Raw genomic sequence first — 17,039 nt, forward strand, 5'->3', positions numbered from 1 at the left:
CTACTATTAAATGACATGCTACTATTAAATGACATACTTCTATTAAATGACATACTTCTATTAAATGACATACTTCTACTAAATGACCTGCCTTCTGAAGATTGATTGTTTGAATTCTGAATCAGACACTGGGAAAATCATCTGCTTCAGATAATAGAGGCAGCCACTAAAACAAAGTTGAGTTTTAATTAAAAAAAATCTTTTGAAGACAAAGCCTGTCAAAGCTGAAGTTGTTTAGTTAATAACCCATTATTATTTTTTTTATCTAGAATGGGAAACAGTGAAGAATCCAGAGCCTGTGAAAGTGTCTACTCCTCCACCTGCCACCACAACAGTTACCATCACCACTACCACTGCTCAGAGTGCCTCTGATCATAAGAATTCAACCACATCTGAAGCAGTGCCTTCTTTCACTGAAGCAACAGTTGTCTCTACTCAAGGGGTGGAAGCGTCCACACAACCAGATGCTACCTATTCTCAACCGACATCAGCCTACACTCAGCCAGTGGCTGCCTACACCCAACCTGTGTCAGCCTACAGTCAGCCAGTATCAGCCTACACCCAACCCGCGGCTGTCTACACCCAACCTGCTGCTGTGTACACCCAACCAACGGCTGTATATACTCAACCAACGGCTGTATATACTCAACCAACGGCTGTGTATACTCAACCAACGGCTGTGTACACTCAACCAACTGCTGTGTACACCCAACCGACAGCTGCTTATAGTCAGCCAGTAACCTTACTGCAGGTTAGCTCAGTAAATTAATTTTGATATGCTTAATTGCTATGTTGCATATTAACTGTCACAAGATCCTTCAAGAAAACCTCAAAGAATGCTCTATTGCACTGTCTGAAGGGGGGAGGGGGGGGATTTTTATTTTATGTTTTTACTGAATTTAATATGGCGCTAATTGGACCCGAATAGGGTATCAGAGCGATTTACATAGTGCCAGTTGCATTACATGAGGACACATTCATTTTTGTTAGGCACGGGGAGATAAAGTGATTTGCCCAGAATCACAGGATGTTTAGCGTCATTGCCCAGACTCGAACCCAGTTCCCCAGATTAGAGGTAGATGACCATAGCCGTTAGCCCAACTCCTCTCCCCAATGTTTGACGGTGAATCTTTTTTAAAGTTATTTTGTTCATCTACGTTTTTGGGTCTTTGCATCGTGGTGATTGTTTTTTTTCTATTTTTTATTTATTGTTCTGGGTTTGGACAACATAGTTGTGAAATAAACCTGTTGGCAATAATGTACATAGAGTGGTCTTTGGGTCTGCCCCTTTGGGCTTACTTTGACCTACCTTTTTCAACAATTGGCTATAGATTTTGTCAGTAACATTTTAGGTCACCCCAGTGTCTTATTCATCCCTCCTCCTAATCCTATTGACTGTTTGGGTTATCTGTCCACCTCCACCCCAGTCCTTGCATTGAACTGAATAGGACTACTTAACTGATCAAGCCCCCTCTGCCCGCTCCTATTGGCTGTCCTTAAATGGCCTCATCCTAGTCAAATACTAATCGTGCAAACATTAACACAATACACCCAAACCTAATAGCTTCACCAATTCTTGTTTCTTTCCTGAAAGAGGTGTTCCATATTTTTCTTTTGGGTAGTTATACTGTATTATATTCTGGTGTTGGTTTATGTTTATTAAGTTTACCACTGGGGTGGCCCCTTAATCTGTTGCTGTCTTTTATGTGTTACCACAAAGTTCTAGGCTGGTTAGAAAATACTTCTGACAAACCTCTAACCGCAGATTCCTTCCTGTGCAAATTTTTCCCAGGTTCCAGGCTGGATCCAGAAGATTTCAAGCAACTCCCTCACGTGCCTGTAGGTGGTATCATGCAGCTCGGCACCTGTTCTGTCTCACCTCAAATGTTAGGTCGGGCCTCTATGTACGTGTGCTAAAGTCTGTTACTTTCTTTCTATGGCTTCCCGCACAGATCCAAAGCTCGCTTTCTCGAGTCACACTTAACAGAATTTTTTGGTTCAAACTATCCAGTGTGCAAGTGACATAATCCCTTCTTAACCGACTGGATTCAAGCGTGTAAGGACTACCTCAAAAAAGATGTCAGTAGCGGATCCCCACAAGGTCTATCTCTGGTGTCTGGGCACCAGACATGACTCAGCCTTGTACGATAAGTGCGCCAAGATGACCTCGAAGGCCATAAGTGATGGTGAAGCTAAACTTGATTTCACCAAGTATTGACGGAAACATAAGAAGGGCCCCCTTGTGGTTGAAGTCGTGGAAGCAGGTGCATTTCCAGGGCAGATCTCACGACCGATCATGCTCCAAGTCCAAATCATCATATAAGTCAAAGAAAAGTAAAAACCATAAGATGTCCAAATAATATCTCCTTTGTCACGTCGCTCCTACTACTCAGTCATATGATTTCCTGGATACCTCAAAACGGCAAACTTTCTGTGACCCCCTGAACCTGCTCCATACCTCCTTAATATTCGGCCTGAATCCTGGGCCAGTGCCACGCCTAACCAGATACAAGAATTCGGAAAAGCATTGGACTGCATTTTCATCCCTCTTGTGTGCCGGTAGCTACACCCTTGACACAACTGTGCCACTCCTGTTTTGAAGCCTATTCTGGCTCTATGCTGATTGTTTCTAGGGTGCCAATCGTTTCTAGGGCATCCCTGAGCATCGACTTCTGCATAGATGCCGCCAGAGGGGCAGCCAATAGTCTTTTCGAACTCTGAAGCAAACCCGGATGGACTCCTATTGATGTCACTTATACCGCAAATTTACCCCTATTTCAAACTAAATGCCATGCATTTGGAGAAGATAATGATGTTTCTAGCCACATATACAGCAAAAAAATAAACTTTTTTGAATTTACTGGGTGCTGGATTGGATACGTCTCCTGAAAGTGGCCTCTTTCTAATGTGGCCACTGAAGAGTCTGCTTTGGGGAGAAGTTCAAGCTATCTTAACCAAGGGAGCTATAGAGAGGGTGCTGGTATCAGAAATTGGGCCTGTCTATTATTCCCATTATTTCTTGGTGCTAAAAAGGAAGAAGTTCTTCATCCTGTCCTAGATCTTTGTCCCTTAAACTTCTTTCTCCCGGAGGTCCAGTTCAGTGCTCCTTGTGGCCCATGTTATGTCTGCCCTGAATCCGGGAGACTGATTAATGGGGCTGGATTTGCAGGACGCCTATTTTAACGTCACTGTCCTGCAATCCAACAGATATTCTAAGAGCACTTTCAGTTCACAGGGCTTCCCTTTGTCCTTACCAGTGCACCTTGGATGTTCACGAAGTTAATGGTGGTAGTTGCAGCCTTTCTGCGAAGGTTGGAAATACCAGTCTTTCCATATCTCAACAGGTTCCAGGAGGCCAGCTTTCCTCAAACAGTCCTAAACAACAGGTCTGTTGCCATCGTTGGGCTTCTCCATCAACGGGCCAAAGTCACACCTGACTCTTTCATTACAGCTCCCCTTCATCTGGGGCATCCTAGCTGCAGTGCTCTTCGAGCACCCCATTCACCTCAACAAGTCCAGGACATTTGGGATATGATCCTGATGTTTGCTCTTTTGACCTGGTTCTCAGTGGGAGCGAATCTGAGGTTTCTTGGCCTCCCGAATCCTGCTAATAGACCACGCTAAGTTGCACGTGCTGCAATGGGATCTGAGGTCTTAGTGGGCTCAGTACCTGGAGAACTATTTGGATTCCATCCATGTCCCGGAAGAGATGGCAATAGAGCTGTGGGTGTTGCTGTGTCACTCAATTGGACCAGTGGCAGACCCATCTCCCTACTCCACCCAGAACTAACAGTAGAAACAGATCCATTGTTTCTGGGTTGGGGAGGTCATCTGGAAAAGGTGGAAATAAGAGGACTCTGATCTTCACATCAACTTGTTGGAGGTGCTACGACTTGCTTTGCACTGCACTCTATCCTTCAAGGTGCAATGGGTGCAGGTTCTCACAGACATTAAGACTGCCATTTGGTACTGCAACAAACAGGCTGGTGTGGGATCACAGGTACTGCCAGGAGGTTTTCAGTCTTGGGAAATGACTGAACGCTCAGGGCATTTCCTTGATCACCCGCCACCTGGCAGGATTTTTAAACACCAGGGTGGATGTTCTCAGTTGATTTTGCTCTGCGGATCATGAGTGGCAGTTACACTCGGAGGTGGCACAGGGCATCTTCCAACAATGTGGAAAACCCTGGCTCGATCTATTTACCACTGCAGAGAACATGCAGTGTCCAAGCTTTTGTGCCTTGGAGTTCATAATGTGGTTCTCCCTTGGTCAAGCCTTTCGTCTGGATGGGGGCTTGGGCCTCCTGTGCATCTTTCCGTCCCTACCTTTCCTACCCAGATTGTCAATGATCTGAAAGGACAGGCCCTAAGTCATATTAGTAGCGCCAGACTGGTCGAGGAGAGCGTTAAACCCAGAACCTCTGGCATGAGCACGTGCCCTCTGGTTTGGTTGCCACTTCTGGAGGGCCTCCTGTTGCAGCTGAAGGGCTGCGTCCTGCACTCAAGCCTTTATAACCTACACCTCAATGTATGGAGAATGAGCGGCAACAATTGATGGCTTTTGATCTTCCTTCGGAAGTGGTTTCATCCTGGCAGCCAGGTGTCCCTCCACCAAATTGGTATATGAAGGACGCTGGGATAAATTTGTGGTCTGCTGTTCCTCCTGTAACATTTAGCTATTACTGGCTAAGTTGTTGGAAATGTTGTTTTGTCTCTCTGTAGCCCAGAAAGGAACTTCTATGGTGAAAGTTAAAATTTGCTGATAGAGACTTCAAATCGCAGGTTCCTTACCATAGAATTATCTTCAGGCGTCAGACTAGATTCGGACATTTTTGTGAGTAGTACCCCTGCATGCCAGTAAATAGGTCACTGCTTTAAGCTGTGCATGACATCATTGTCGCTGGTAGTGACATGCACAGTGCCTATATAAGTGCTACCCCAGCGCGTTGTTGGTTCTTCTCATTCCGCACCAGTGAGTGTAGATCCACAGAAGAGCTACCCCTAGTCACTTTTTGCCTGACTTTTTTTCAACCCTTTTGTCGAAGGTTTTTGATACTTGGTCTCCTGGTGTGGCAGGGGTGCCGCGTCCTGTGGCACCTGTCACCGGCAAACGTTGATGACGGATCCACACTTCATCTGCCTTTTGTGCCTCGAGAGTGACAATGACACCAAGACCTGCATCGATTCTCACGCTATGCACCCAAAGCCCTTGAGGGAGAGGTCTCGAGCTTCTTGCTGCTCGATGTGCGATGTCACAAATGTCTCGATCTAGGTCGAGATGAAGGTCTCTGGATCAGTCGCGGAGCCACTCAAACAGCTTGTCAAAGTTGTCCGGGCAAGTTCCACAAACAAAAGAAGTGCAAAAAGTTGAAGACATCTTAAACTTCGCCTCGTCTATCTGCCATCTGATGCGACAAGGGTACATCGGCATTTGAGGCCTGGCTCTGCGGTTGAGTCTGTGCCTTGGCTGTCTCGGCGCTTCCCCTAGTTTCCAGGAACCCGAGTGACCACTTGTGAGAAAGTGCCCTCTTTCTGCATGGTTGCCCCCACTTTGTGCTGAACTGCTGATGTGCTTTGACTGAGTGTGCCATGGTCTCCTGCCAATCAGGTATCCGGGGCCTATGTTTTTTCCCTAAAACTGCATTGGAGACCAAACCCAATTGGCACTTTCTGGTCACATGTGAGTCCCTGGTAAATGGTACCACAGGTACCCAGGGCACTGTGACCACGAAAGGCCTCTAAGGGCTGCAGCACTTATTGCACCACTTTTAGAGGCCCAGTACCTTTACACTGACACATTTCCTTTGCAGGCTGCATCTTTTGGTGCAGAACAAAGTGAAGAGTCGTCATAGCGCACATCCCTGTGTGCCATGCCTAGAACCCACTGCCCTGGCATAGATAAGTCACCCCTCTAGCTGGGTACACTATACCAGTGGTGAGGGTACAGGTGCATAAGCCCTGTACCCCTACAGTGTCTAAGTCAATTCTTAGACATTTTGAATGCAGTGCTACCATTAAGAGTATATGGTGCTGGGAGTTTATTACAAACTCCACAGTACCATAATGGCTGCACAATCAAACCTCTCAGCTCATTCCAGTGTGGGAATTAATGAAAAATGCACAAAGAGGGCATCTTAGAGATGGTGTAGGAGAGTAGGGTCTGCAATCCTATGATCACCCCAGATTTTTGCTTTTTGCTTCACTGGTTTACGACTTCCCTGGCTGTGGGCCTGCTAATCAGACCCACAGCCTAGCTGTTCTCTTTCTAAATTTACTCGTGTACCTTAGGTGCATTTACCAATTGGTACTGGGCCACCTTATCAGTCTCTGTATCCAGGGCATAGGTGTACCCAGGGCCTACCAGGGGCTGCAGCATGTATTATGCCACCCCTGGCTGGCCATCTAAATCTGACACAACTGGCTGCACGACAGCTGGGGCAAAGTGGTGTGATCACCCTTTGCTTTAGATATAGTATACCTATATCTAACCCGAAAATGGACACATGTATTCCTATCAGTCACTTCTATGGCAGGCCTTATCAATCCTGAAGGCAGAGTGCCTGGAATTATGTGAGATGGTGCTCTGGCATGAGCTGAGCCCGTTTGCAGCTTGCGGGACCAAGTCCTAATAGCTGTTCCATGATAACGCGTACCATATACTCTTAAGTGCATTATAATCCTCGCGGTTATTTGCCAACTCTGGTATCGCTTTATCAAAACATGTCGAGTAAGGTGTCATACGAATTGGAATACTAACCCCTCGCCAATTCTGGCGACGGGGTTAGCATTCCACCCTTCTAGAGGGACACGACATGTATGTAACTGTGAACCCCGGTTAAAGTTAACTCGAGCCTCAGCATCACAAAATGGATGCTGCCACCACAGACACAAGTCTGACCTCCTGCTGCTGGGAGTCCTTCCAGCGAGGAGAGCTTGGACAAAGGGTTTCCTGTCAGGGGCGGTGCTAGCACCATCCCAGACAGCGTTTTGTGTATCCCAGGTAGGCAGGGCTGAGAGGAAGGTGACTGCAAGTGGCACCCCGGTGCTCACTGTGCATATGCCGGCTTGAACCAGTTCCAGGGGCACACCAGCCCCTGAGCTGGGGAAAGTCCGGACAGGGGAGCGGGGTAAACCACCCACCCCCCCCCCCACCCACCCCCCTTCCTGGTCCCACCCATGGGCAGGACCTAGTCGCGTGCCAGCCCCTTTCTTTACTATAAAGGTAGGAGCGGGCCTCCTTCCCAAATTAAATAATTCTGAATCTTGACTACTTTCCACAAAAGAACTCTTGAACATTTCTGAAGACTCCCTTGTGGCTAAGGAGTAGCCACCCTGCACCAGCGGGCACCATCTAAGCGCATGAGGTTTGCTGCACGTCCATCCTCCGGATCAAGACTGCCCAGCTCGACGAGACCCGGATTCCCTGGCACCTCTGACCTCTACCTACATCATCAGCCCAGCTGAGATTCGTGGGTGCGACGAGACCTGAAGGGACCGGCCATCTTCAAAACTGCACGACGCTTATCCAGCACGACCGCCGAGGGATCCTCGAGTGAGTGCTTTGGGGTTTGAGAAGCCCTAACCCTGAGCAGCTCCAGCACCGAAGTCCAGCCCCCCAGCATCCATGAGATCTGCGTGGGGCCCTTCTGCTCACCACGTTGTCCGGCTACTTGCCTGCTGGCTTGTGGCCCTCCTGATGACGAATCACGACACTTCCATCGCTGGTCTGGTTGCTCCAGACTGGCCCTTGCTCCCCTCCAACAGAGGAGCACCCCAGACCCTCCTGGTCCACTCCAGACGCCATTTTGAGTCCACCGCGTGGGCTTGCCTTTGTCAAGGTTTGTTGCCCCAATCCTGGGTCCAGCATCGCCGACAGCAGACACCTTCATGGGACAGCTCGCACCTCCATCCTGGTCTCCGACAACGCCTCCTGGTCCGAGAGACTGCAGAGCCCAGCGGCGCCCACTCACCTGGTCGAGGTGACTTCATCCGGTGCCCTCCTGGTGCCCATCTGATCACTGCCTAGTGATCAAGAACTGAGTCCCCTCTGCTTTCAGGTCGTCTCCATCATCGATCCAGGCTTGATCACATCGAACTTCATCACTGGTCGCCTGCCAGCAACTTCTTCTTTCAGGCTCCATAGACTGTAACGAGGATTCCCGACGTCTTTTGAACCCTATGCAGCCGCAGCCCCTGGGCTAGGTAATCTGAGCATTTCGGTGCTCCAACGTAGGTTCACTATCTAAGTGTCCAGATCCTTGTTCGTTTTCAGCCTAACTAGTCGGATTCGTCCGATAACTGTAACTTTACGAGATACTTGTATCCATAGACTTTGTCCCGCATCCCGCGTGAGAGTGCACACTCTGCACCCGATCTCCCTAGGCCTCCTGCTCCTAACCTGAAGGTTCAGTAGTGTAGTCCTAGCGATCCTAAAGCCTCTGGATCTTGTTACTTACCTGCTAGTATTTCGCATTCCACTTTTGTAGTATATGGTTTTTCGTGCCCCTCAGGCATTTGTGTAAATTGTGCAACTTGAAGTATTTTCTTAAGAGTTTTGTTGTGTGCTTAGCTCCCTGACTCATAAAGAGATCAGGGTAGACTTGTTATAAATACCTTTCCTTTTATTTTCATAACAACTTGTGTGGTGTCCTTTCACTTGGTGTTCAAGGGGTATATGTGATGGTATAACAGCTGGCTTAACACGCCCTCTAGAGTTTAGCCTAAAGACTGCTCTTGTCCATGCTATTAGGATAGCTGGTCTATAAGGTTGACTTACAACCAATCATCAATAAGGGTCGTTTGGAATGATACATAGTGATCACTAGAATAGTGAGCACTGCATATCAGGCCAACTTCTCACAGATGGCCCCCTGAAAAACGAACTACCTACCACTAGTGTCCAGGCGAAGTGGCTGTTTTGAGCTGCCACCACCAGACATGTTTCTGGACCCCTGCGCGGGGAGCCTGTTGCTCTCTGGGGACTGAAACATCCTGGGACGAGGTGCCAAGCCTCCTCCCCAGGATGGGCAGGTTCCACGAAGGGGAAGCTTCAAAGGCTTGCCGACTTTGCGAGCCTCCTCAGACCATTTGCTGCTTCCAGCAACTGGTCACCTCCGGTTGCGACCTACACTTTGGCTGGGAGAACCAGCAGGAAAACCAAGTGAGGAAATGAGGTGTGGCCACCTCTGCCAACCCCACCCCTCAGGTGGAGGAGGCGAGGTGAAGCAAAATTCTCAGTTCCCGCCATCTTGCAGATGGGGGGACCCAGCCAACCACTGTGAGGCTTATATCCCCTCCCACTGAAGGGTGGCATAATAGGGGGTGCACCCACCCCAGGGTAGGGACCCATTGGTCCCAACCTTTTACCTACCTGTAACTCCCCTAAATCTAGTAATCTGAACGAAACGGGTTAGTGTTAGATTCCTTACCTTCGAATATCCCCAGGCATCAGACTGGATCCGGAAAGTTTTGCGTAGCAGTACCCTTGCGCATTGGTAGGCGTTGTTTGCGGCTCTGCACCCGTCGTCGGCGTTGTGATCGCCGGGATGACGTAGTCGGAGCGCTTAGACGCCGCCCTCGCGTGTTGACGTCAGTTCTTCTTTTTTTCCGCGCCAGCAAGGGCAGATCCGGGAAGAGCAGTACTCTTAATTATTTTTTGACTGACTTTTTGATCTATTTTGGATCACTTCTCGAGTCGATCTTCGAATCGCGGTGCCGGTAGAGATAACTTGGGTTTAAACCTTGCGAAGATTGTCACCGCTTGATGTGGGTGACCGACCCCCACCGTCGCTAACTTTACTGTCTCGGGGCAGACCACGATGACAAGTCGTGCCCCGACTGCTGGGCCTTGACCTCGAAGGCTAGGCACGAACGGTCCTGTAAGTGACCTGAGCTCCGGCAGTCGGCCCCGCGCTGCTCGAAATCCCGGTCCAGGAGGAGGTCGAGAGAACGGTCGCGGGGCCGCAGTAGTCGCCGTTCCATGAGTCTTCACCGCTCGTCGGGCTCCAAGTCCTCAGGTAAGTCGAAGCACTCAAAAAAGAAGTCGAAGAAGCGTCATCGCTCTTCCGACTCCCCCCGATGCTTGCGCAACGGAGCCGCAAGCGCTGTGTCCAGCTCCATACCCGCCTGTCCCTGGGCTGCACGCGACGCCGTAGAAGATTAGTGCTTTCCTCATGGCCATGAGGTCGCACTTCCCTCCGTCGGACCCTACTGAGGCGCCTTCGGGGCCCGCGGGTCCGTCTCAGAGCCCTAGCGAGCAGGCTGCTCCAGCCCCAGCGCCGTCGGGTGCTTCGGCGCCGTCGACGACTCCAGTCCAGACGTCGCAGGGCTCCTTAGGATCCATGCCTGGATCAGTGACGTCGCCAGTCAACCTTACGACCCTTCCGCTGGCGCCATCCCCAATGGTGTTGCCCCCGACGCTGTCTCCAGACGACGTCGTCCCCGGTTCCAGTCCGGGTCCTGTGTCGGACTGGCGCCGTCTTCGACGCCGATCGGTGAGCCCTGTACCGACGACCCTGCGCCATCATTTTTCCCTGACTATCAGGAGATGGATGACGAGGAGGACTGGGAGGAGTCTGAGGACCCTCTGGCACTGCAGTGCCGGATGAGCCAGGACTGGACTGACGAGCTGGGGGAGTCCAGTGGTCTGGACACTTCGCCCGACATTTGTCTCCCCTCCAACCGTGGCTACGGAGGAGGGGGTTGCTTACAGCGTGGTGTTGAGTAGGGCAGCCAAGGCCTTGGCTCTTGAGCTCCCTGTCGCGGCCGTGAGGACTAACCTCCTCACTGAGGTGCTCAAACCGCAGGCAAGCTCCTCAGAGCCTCTACTGCTGTTTAACGAAGCCCTCACTGGCGTTCTGCTGGGCACCTTGTCCAAGCCCTCTACAGGCCTCCCTGTAGATAGGAACGTGGCCCGACACCACCGCCCGTCTCCAGGCGACCCCAGCTTCCTGTCCGTTCACCCCACCCCCGATAGCCTGGTGATCCAGGCCTCTACATCCCAGACCGCATTCCTGACCGCTCCTCCAGATCGAGAATCCAAAAGGTACGATCAGTTTGGGAAGAAACTGTTCTCCTTCTCCCTGAGTTTGGGGTTGCGATCTGTCAACACCGCCTGCCTTTTGGGCCGGTACACCCACTCTCTGTGGGATATGGTTGCGGAAGTGCTGCTGCAGTGCCCGGTGGAGGTCCAGGCAAAGCTTACCCTAGCCTTAGCGGAGGGACAGGATGCAGCACGCTATTCGATACGGTGTGGATTTGATACCATGGACTCGCTGGGTAGGGCGATTGCAACGACAGTGGTGGTTCGCCACCGCGCCTGGCTGAGGTCCGCCAACTTTTCGGGGAATGGATGTCCAGGCCACCCTTATGGACATGCCTTTTGATGGCTGTCGCCTCTTTAGAGACAAGGCGGACAGTGCTCTGGAGCGTTTCAAGGACTCCAGAGCTACGGCCAAGTCCTTGGGCCTCGGCCAACACCAGCAAACTTCCGCTTTTCGCCCCCTTTCGTTGCCAAGGAACGGGCGCCCCCACATGCCCAGCTAGCCACAGGCCGCAGAACCAACCTCAACGTAGTCGCAGACGTGGTAACCGCTGTGACGGTGCCGGGGGACAACGGCAAGGTCAGTACACATCCGCACTCGTAGCATCTGCCTCAACGTTCTCCTAGTCTGAGCTTTCAGGCCCATTCGACGCCAGTGGGGGGCAGGGTTCGCCATCACCTCCTCCACTGGCGCTCCATCACATCGGACAGGTGGGTGCTGCAAATTGTCCGAAGGGGCTACTCCCTCCCCTTCGAGGCGACCCCTCCAGCCATGCCACCGCAGTACCTCCGCATGTTGGGGGATCACTTGCAACTTCTGCAGGAGGAAGTTATGGCCCTCTTGGCCAAGGGGGCCATTGAGCGCATTCCTGGGCCAGAAGTAGGACGTGGTTGCTACTCCCACTACTTTCTGGTACCCAAAAAGGGCAAAGGGGGCCTACGCCCTATCTTGGACCTCCGGAGTGTCAACAGCATCCTCCGGAAGGAGAAGTTCAAGATGCTGACTTTAGCTCAGGTCCTAGCTGCCCTGGACCCTGGAGACTGGATGGTAGCGTTGGACTTGCAGGACGCATATTTCCATATTCCCGTCTTGCCGGCTCACCGTCGTTACTTGCGGTTCACGGTAGGCCACGAGCACTTTCAGTTTACCGTGCTCCCCTTTGGTCTTACCAGCGCCCCTCGGGTGTTCACGAAAGTGATGGCGGTAGTCGCAGCTCATCTGCGCAGATTAGGGGTCTCAGTCTTCCCCTATCGCGACGACTGGGAGTTGAAGGTGGGCTCGCTCCAGACAGTCGTCAGCCACCTCCAGACTACGGCCGACCTCCTGCACCTGCTGGGGTTCTCCAATTTGCCGAAGTCACACCTGTGCCCCTCTCAGAAGCTCCTCTTCATCGGAGCGGTTCTGGACTCGGCGCAGTTTCGGGTTTATCCTCTGGATCAACGGGTTTGGGATATTCAGGCTCTGATTACGATCTTTCAGCCTTTATCCCGAATCTCCGTCAGGTTGACACTGCGGCTTATGGGGCTGATGGCCTCCTGCATCCTTCTGGTGCTTCACGCCAGGTGGCGGATGCGGGCTCTGCAGTGGGACCTGAAGTTTCAGTGGGCCCAGCATCAGGGCAACCTGTCCGACCATGTCTGGATCTCGGAGGGCACTGCGGGACAGTGGCAGTGGACCGCGATTGTGTCAGCGGCAGATCCCTACCCCAAACCGAAATGCGTAGTTGTGACGGATGCGTCCCTCCGGGGCTGGGGGGGCCACATGGGAGAGGCGGAGATCAGAGGCCTCTGGTCTCTAGCGGAGTCCCGGCTCCACATCAACCTTCTGGAGCTGCGGGTGATCCAGCTTGCACTGAAGCATTCCTTCCCTTTGTCCGGGTAAGTGTAGTGCAGGTGTTCACAGGCAACACCATCGGTATGTACTACTGCAACAAAGAGGGTGGGGTGGAGTCATGGACCCTTTGTTAGGAGGCTCTGCGCCTCTGGCAATGGCTGGAACACCGGGGCGTCACCCTGGTGTTTCAACACCAGGCAGGTTCCCTGAATGCCAGAGCGGACAAACTCAGCCGCCGGTGCATGATGGATCATGAATGGCGTCTGAACTCGGACGTGGCGCAAGGCCTCTTTCAGCAGTGGGGAGAGCCTTGATGAGGTCTATTCGCCACAGAAGAGAATGCTCAATGTCATAAGTTCTGCGTGTTGGAATTTCCTAGGCGGTGCTCGCTCTTAGATGCTTTTCGTTGCGAGTGGAGCTGCGGTCTGTTGTACGCCTTTCCGCCTATACCACCTCTGCCCTGAGTGCTGAAGAAGATCCGGCGCGACCGGGCCCAAGCCTTGTGGCTCCGGACTGGGAACAAATATTGGTATCTAGAGCTACTCAGCATGTCAGTCGATCCCCTAATTCGTCAGCCTCTTCAGGAGGACCTTCTGTCACAGCAGCAGGGATCTGAAAGAGACATGTTAGTGATAGATTCCTTACCTTAGAATATCCCCAGGCGGCAGACTGGATCCGGAAACTTTTGCGTAGCAATACACCTGCGCGTCGGTAGGCGTCGTCCGCGTCCGTCGACTGCGTCGTTAGCGCCGGAATGACGTTGCCGGAGTACGAAGACGCCGCCCTCGCGCGCTGAAGTCAGTTCTCCTTTTTTCCGGTCCAGCTAGCGCAGATCCGGAGAAGCTCTACCCCTTAGTCACTTTTTGACTAAACTTTTTTGATCTTTTGATCTGGTTTTTCTCGAGTCGTTCGACTCCTTCGGTGCCGGTAGGGATGCCCGGGTTCAAACCCTGCTCCAAGTGCAACCGAATGATGTTGGTTATCGACCCCCATCGCCGGTGCCTTCAGTGTCTAGGCCTCGACCACGACGACCGAACCTGCTCCGCCTGTCCGGCCCTGACATCTAAGGCTAGGCGGGAGCGGTCCCGCAAACGACTTGAGATCCGGCAGTCGGCCCCGCGCCGTTAAAGGTCCCAGTCCCACAGGAGGTCGAAGGACCGGTCCCGGGGTCGGAGCCCTCGTAGCTCTGAGAGTCTGCATCGGTCTTCGGGATCAAGATCCTCAGGTAAGAGGCATGAGAGGTCGGAAAGGCGCCATCGCTCTTCTGACCCACCCCGACGCTCGCGCGATGCGGCTAGGGGTTTGGGTGACCCCACCCACGCAGCTCCAACGGGGTCGCGGCGCCGCAGCCTGCCCCACACCTTCTGGTCCCTGGGCACAATGCGACGCCTGAGGAGGTCGAGCAGTACCTCATGGCCATGAGGTCCCTCCCTCTTCCGCCGGACTCCGTGGCGCCTTCGGGCCCAGTGGTCCCGGCTGGGGGGCCTAGCTGGTCGGGTGCTTCGGCTCCGACACCGCCGGGTGCTTCGGCCCCAATGCCCCCGGTGACTTCGGTCCCTGCGCCGCAGGCCCCCACTGGATCCGCTTCCGGATCCAAGTCGTCGCCGGTCGACCTCACGACCTCACCGACGCCGGCCCCTAGAGTGTCACCCCCGGCGACGCTGTCCCCGATCCTGCCCTCTATTCGGTTCCGGCGCCGGAGCGGCGCCGCTGGGCACCGCTCTCGACGTCGTATGGAGATTTTTATTTCCACGAACCGGCCCCATCCTTTGAACCTGAATTTCAGGTGATGGGTGACGAGGGAGATTGGGAGGGGTCTGTGGACCCTCTGGCACAGGAGTGCCAGTCTCAGCAGGACTGGACATGTGAGCTTGGGGATGCCAGTGGACTGGACACTTCGCCAGATACTGGTTTTGTCTCCCCTCCAACCGTGGCTACGGAGGAGGGGCTGCCTACAGTGTAGTGTTGACGCGGGAGGTCAAGGCATTGGGCCTGAAGCTCCCTGTCGCGGCCGTGAGGACTAACCTCCTCACTGAGGTCCTTAAACCGCAGGCAAGCTCGGCTGAGCCTCTACTGCCGTTTAATGAGGCCTTGTGTGACGTTCTTTTGGGCACTTGGTGTGAGAAGTTGGCCTGATATATAGTGCTCACTATTCTAGTGATCACTGTATCATACCAAACGACCCTTATTGATGATTGGTTGTAAGTCAACCTTATAGACCAGCTATCCTAGTAGCGTGAACAAAAGCAGTCTTTAGGCTAAACTCTAGAGGGCGTGTTAAGCCAGCTGTTATACCATCACATATACCCCTTGAACACCAAGTGAAAGGACACCACACAAGTTATGAAAAATAAAGTATATTTATTTATAACAAGTCTACCCTGAACTCTTTGAGTCAGGGAGCTAAGCACAATACAAAACTCTTACGAAAATACTTCAAGTTGCACAATTTACACAAATGCCCGAGGGGCACGAAAAACCAGATACACTAAAAGTGGAATACGAAATACTAGTAGGTAAGTAAAGCGATCCAGAGGTTTCAGGATCGCTAGGACTATACTACTGAACGCTAAGGTTAGGAGCAAGAGGCCTAGGGAGATCGGGTGCAGAGTGTGCACTCTCACGCGGGATGCGGGACAAAGTCTATTGAGGCTAGTATTTCTAAAGTTACTGTTTCCGGACGAATCCGACTAGGTAGACTTAAAACGAAAAAGGATCTAGACACTTGGATAGTGAACCTGCGTTGGCGCACCGAAATGCTCAGGTTACCTAGCCCAGGGGCTGCGGCTGCATAGGGTTCAAAAGACGTCGGGAATCCTCGTTGTAGTCTACGGAGCCTGAAAGAAGAAGTTGCTGGCAGGCGACCAGTGAAGATGTTCGGTGTGATCCAAGCCTGGATCGGTGATGGAGACAACCTGAAAGCAGAGGGGACTCAGTTCTTAATCACTAGGCAGTGATTGTGTGGGCACCAGGATGGCACCTGATGAGGTCACCGCAAACAGGTGAGTGGGCGACGCTGGACTCTGCAGTCACACGGGCCAGGAGGCGTTGTCGGCGACCAGGCTGAAGGTGCGAGCTGTCCCACGAGGGTGTCTGCTTTCGGCGATGCTGGAACCAGGATTGGAGCAACAAGCCTTGGCAAAGGCAAGCCCACGCAGTGGAGTCAAGATGGCGTCTGGAGGGGACCAGGAGGGTCCGGGGTGCTCCTCTCTTGGAAGGGAGCAAGGGCCAGTCTGGAGCAACCAGACCAGCGGTGAAATCGTAGTGGTACGTCGTCAGGAGGGCCACTTGCCAACGGGCAAGTGACCGGACAACGCGGTAAGCAGCAAAGAGCAGAAGGGCCCCACGCAGATCTCGTGGATGTTATGGGGCTGGACTTCGGTGCTGGAGCTGCTCTGGGTTGGGGCTTCTCAAACCCCAGTGCACTCACTCGAGGATCCCTCAGTGGTCGTGCTGGTTAAGCGTTGTGCAGGTTTTGAAGATGGCCGGTCCCTCCGGTCTCGTCACACCCACGAATCTCAGCTGGGCTGATGATGCAGGTAGAGGTCAGAGATGCCAGGGAATCCGGGTCTCGTCGAGCTGGTCAGTCTTGATCCGGAGGATGGACGTGCAGCAAACCGTGATGCTTAGGTGGTGCCTGCGGGTGCAGGGTGGCTACTCCTTAGCCACAAGGGATAGTCTTCAGAGAAAGTCAAGAGTTCATTTCGTAGAAAGTAGTTCAAGATTCAAGATTATCTAATTTGGGAAGGGGGCCCGCTCCTACCTTTATTCTAAGAAAAGGGGCTGGCACGCGACTAGGTCCTGCCCATGGGTGGGACCAGTAGGGGGGTGGTTACACCCCTCTCCTTTGTCCGGACTTTCCCCAGCTCAGGGGCTGGGTTGTCCCTGGAACTGGTTTGAGTCGGCATATGCACAGTGAGCACCGGGGTGCCACTTGCAGTCACCTTCCTCTCAGCCCTGCCTACCTGGGATACACAAAACCCTGTCTGGGATGGTGCTAGCACCGCCCCTGACAGGAAACCCTTTGTCCAAGCTCCCCTCGCTGGAAGGACTCCCAGCTGCAGGGGGTCAGACTTGTGTCTGTGGTGGCAGCATCCATTTTGTGATGCTGAGGCTCGAGTTAACTTTAACCGGGGTTCACAGTTACATACATGTCGTGTCCCT

At 52.6% G+C, this 17,039-nt stretch overlaps 1 protein-coding gene across 1 annotated transcript in view; it reads left to right on the forward strand.

Moving 5' to 3' along the window:
* The window catches only part of SCAF8 (SR-related CTD associated factor 8), a 948,526-nt gene that overhangs the window by 735,062 nt on the left and 196,425 nt on the right, over positions 1 to 17,039 (forward strand). The window contains exon 17 of the mRNA XM_086927396.1: positions 270 to 751. Within this exon, the coding sequence (XP_086783522.1) occupies positions 270 to 751 (482 nt within the window). The remainder of the gene's footprint in view (positions 1 to 269; positions 752 to 17,039) is intronic.

The sequence above is a fragment of the Lissotriton vulgaris genome, chromosome 6, assembly GCF_964263255.1.
Source record: "Lissotriton vulgaris chromosome 6, aLisVul1.2, whole genome shotgun sequence".
Lineage (NCBI taxonomy): Eukaryota > Metazoa > Chordata > Amphibia > Caudata > Salamandridae > Lissotriton > Lissotriton vulgaris.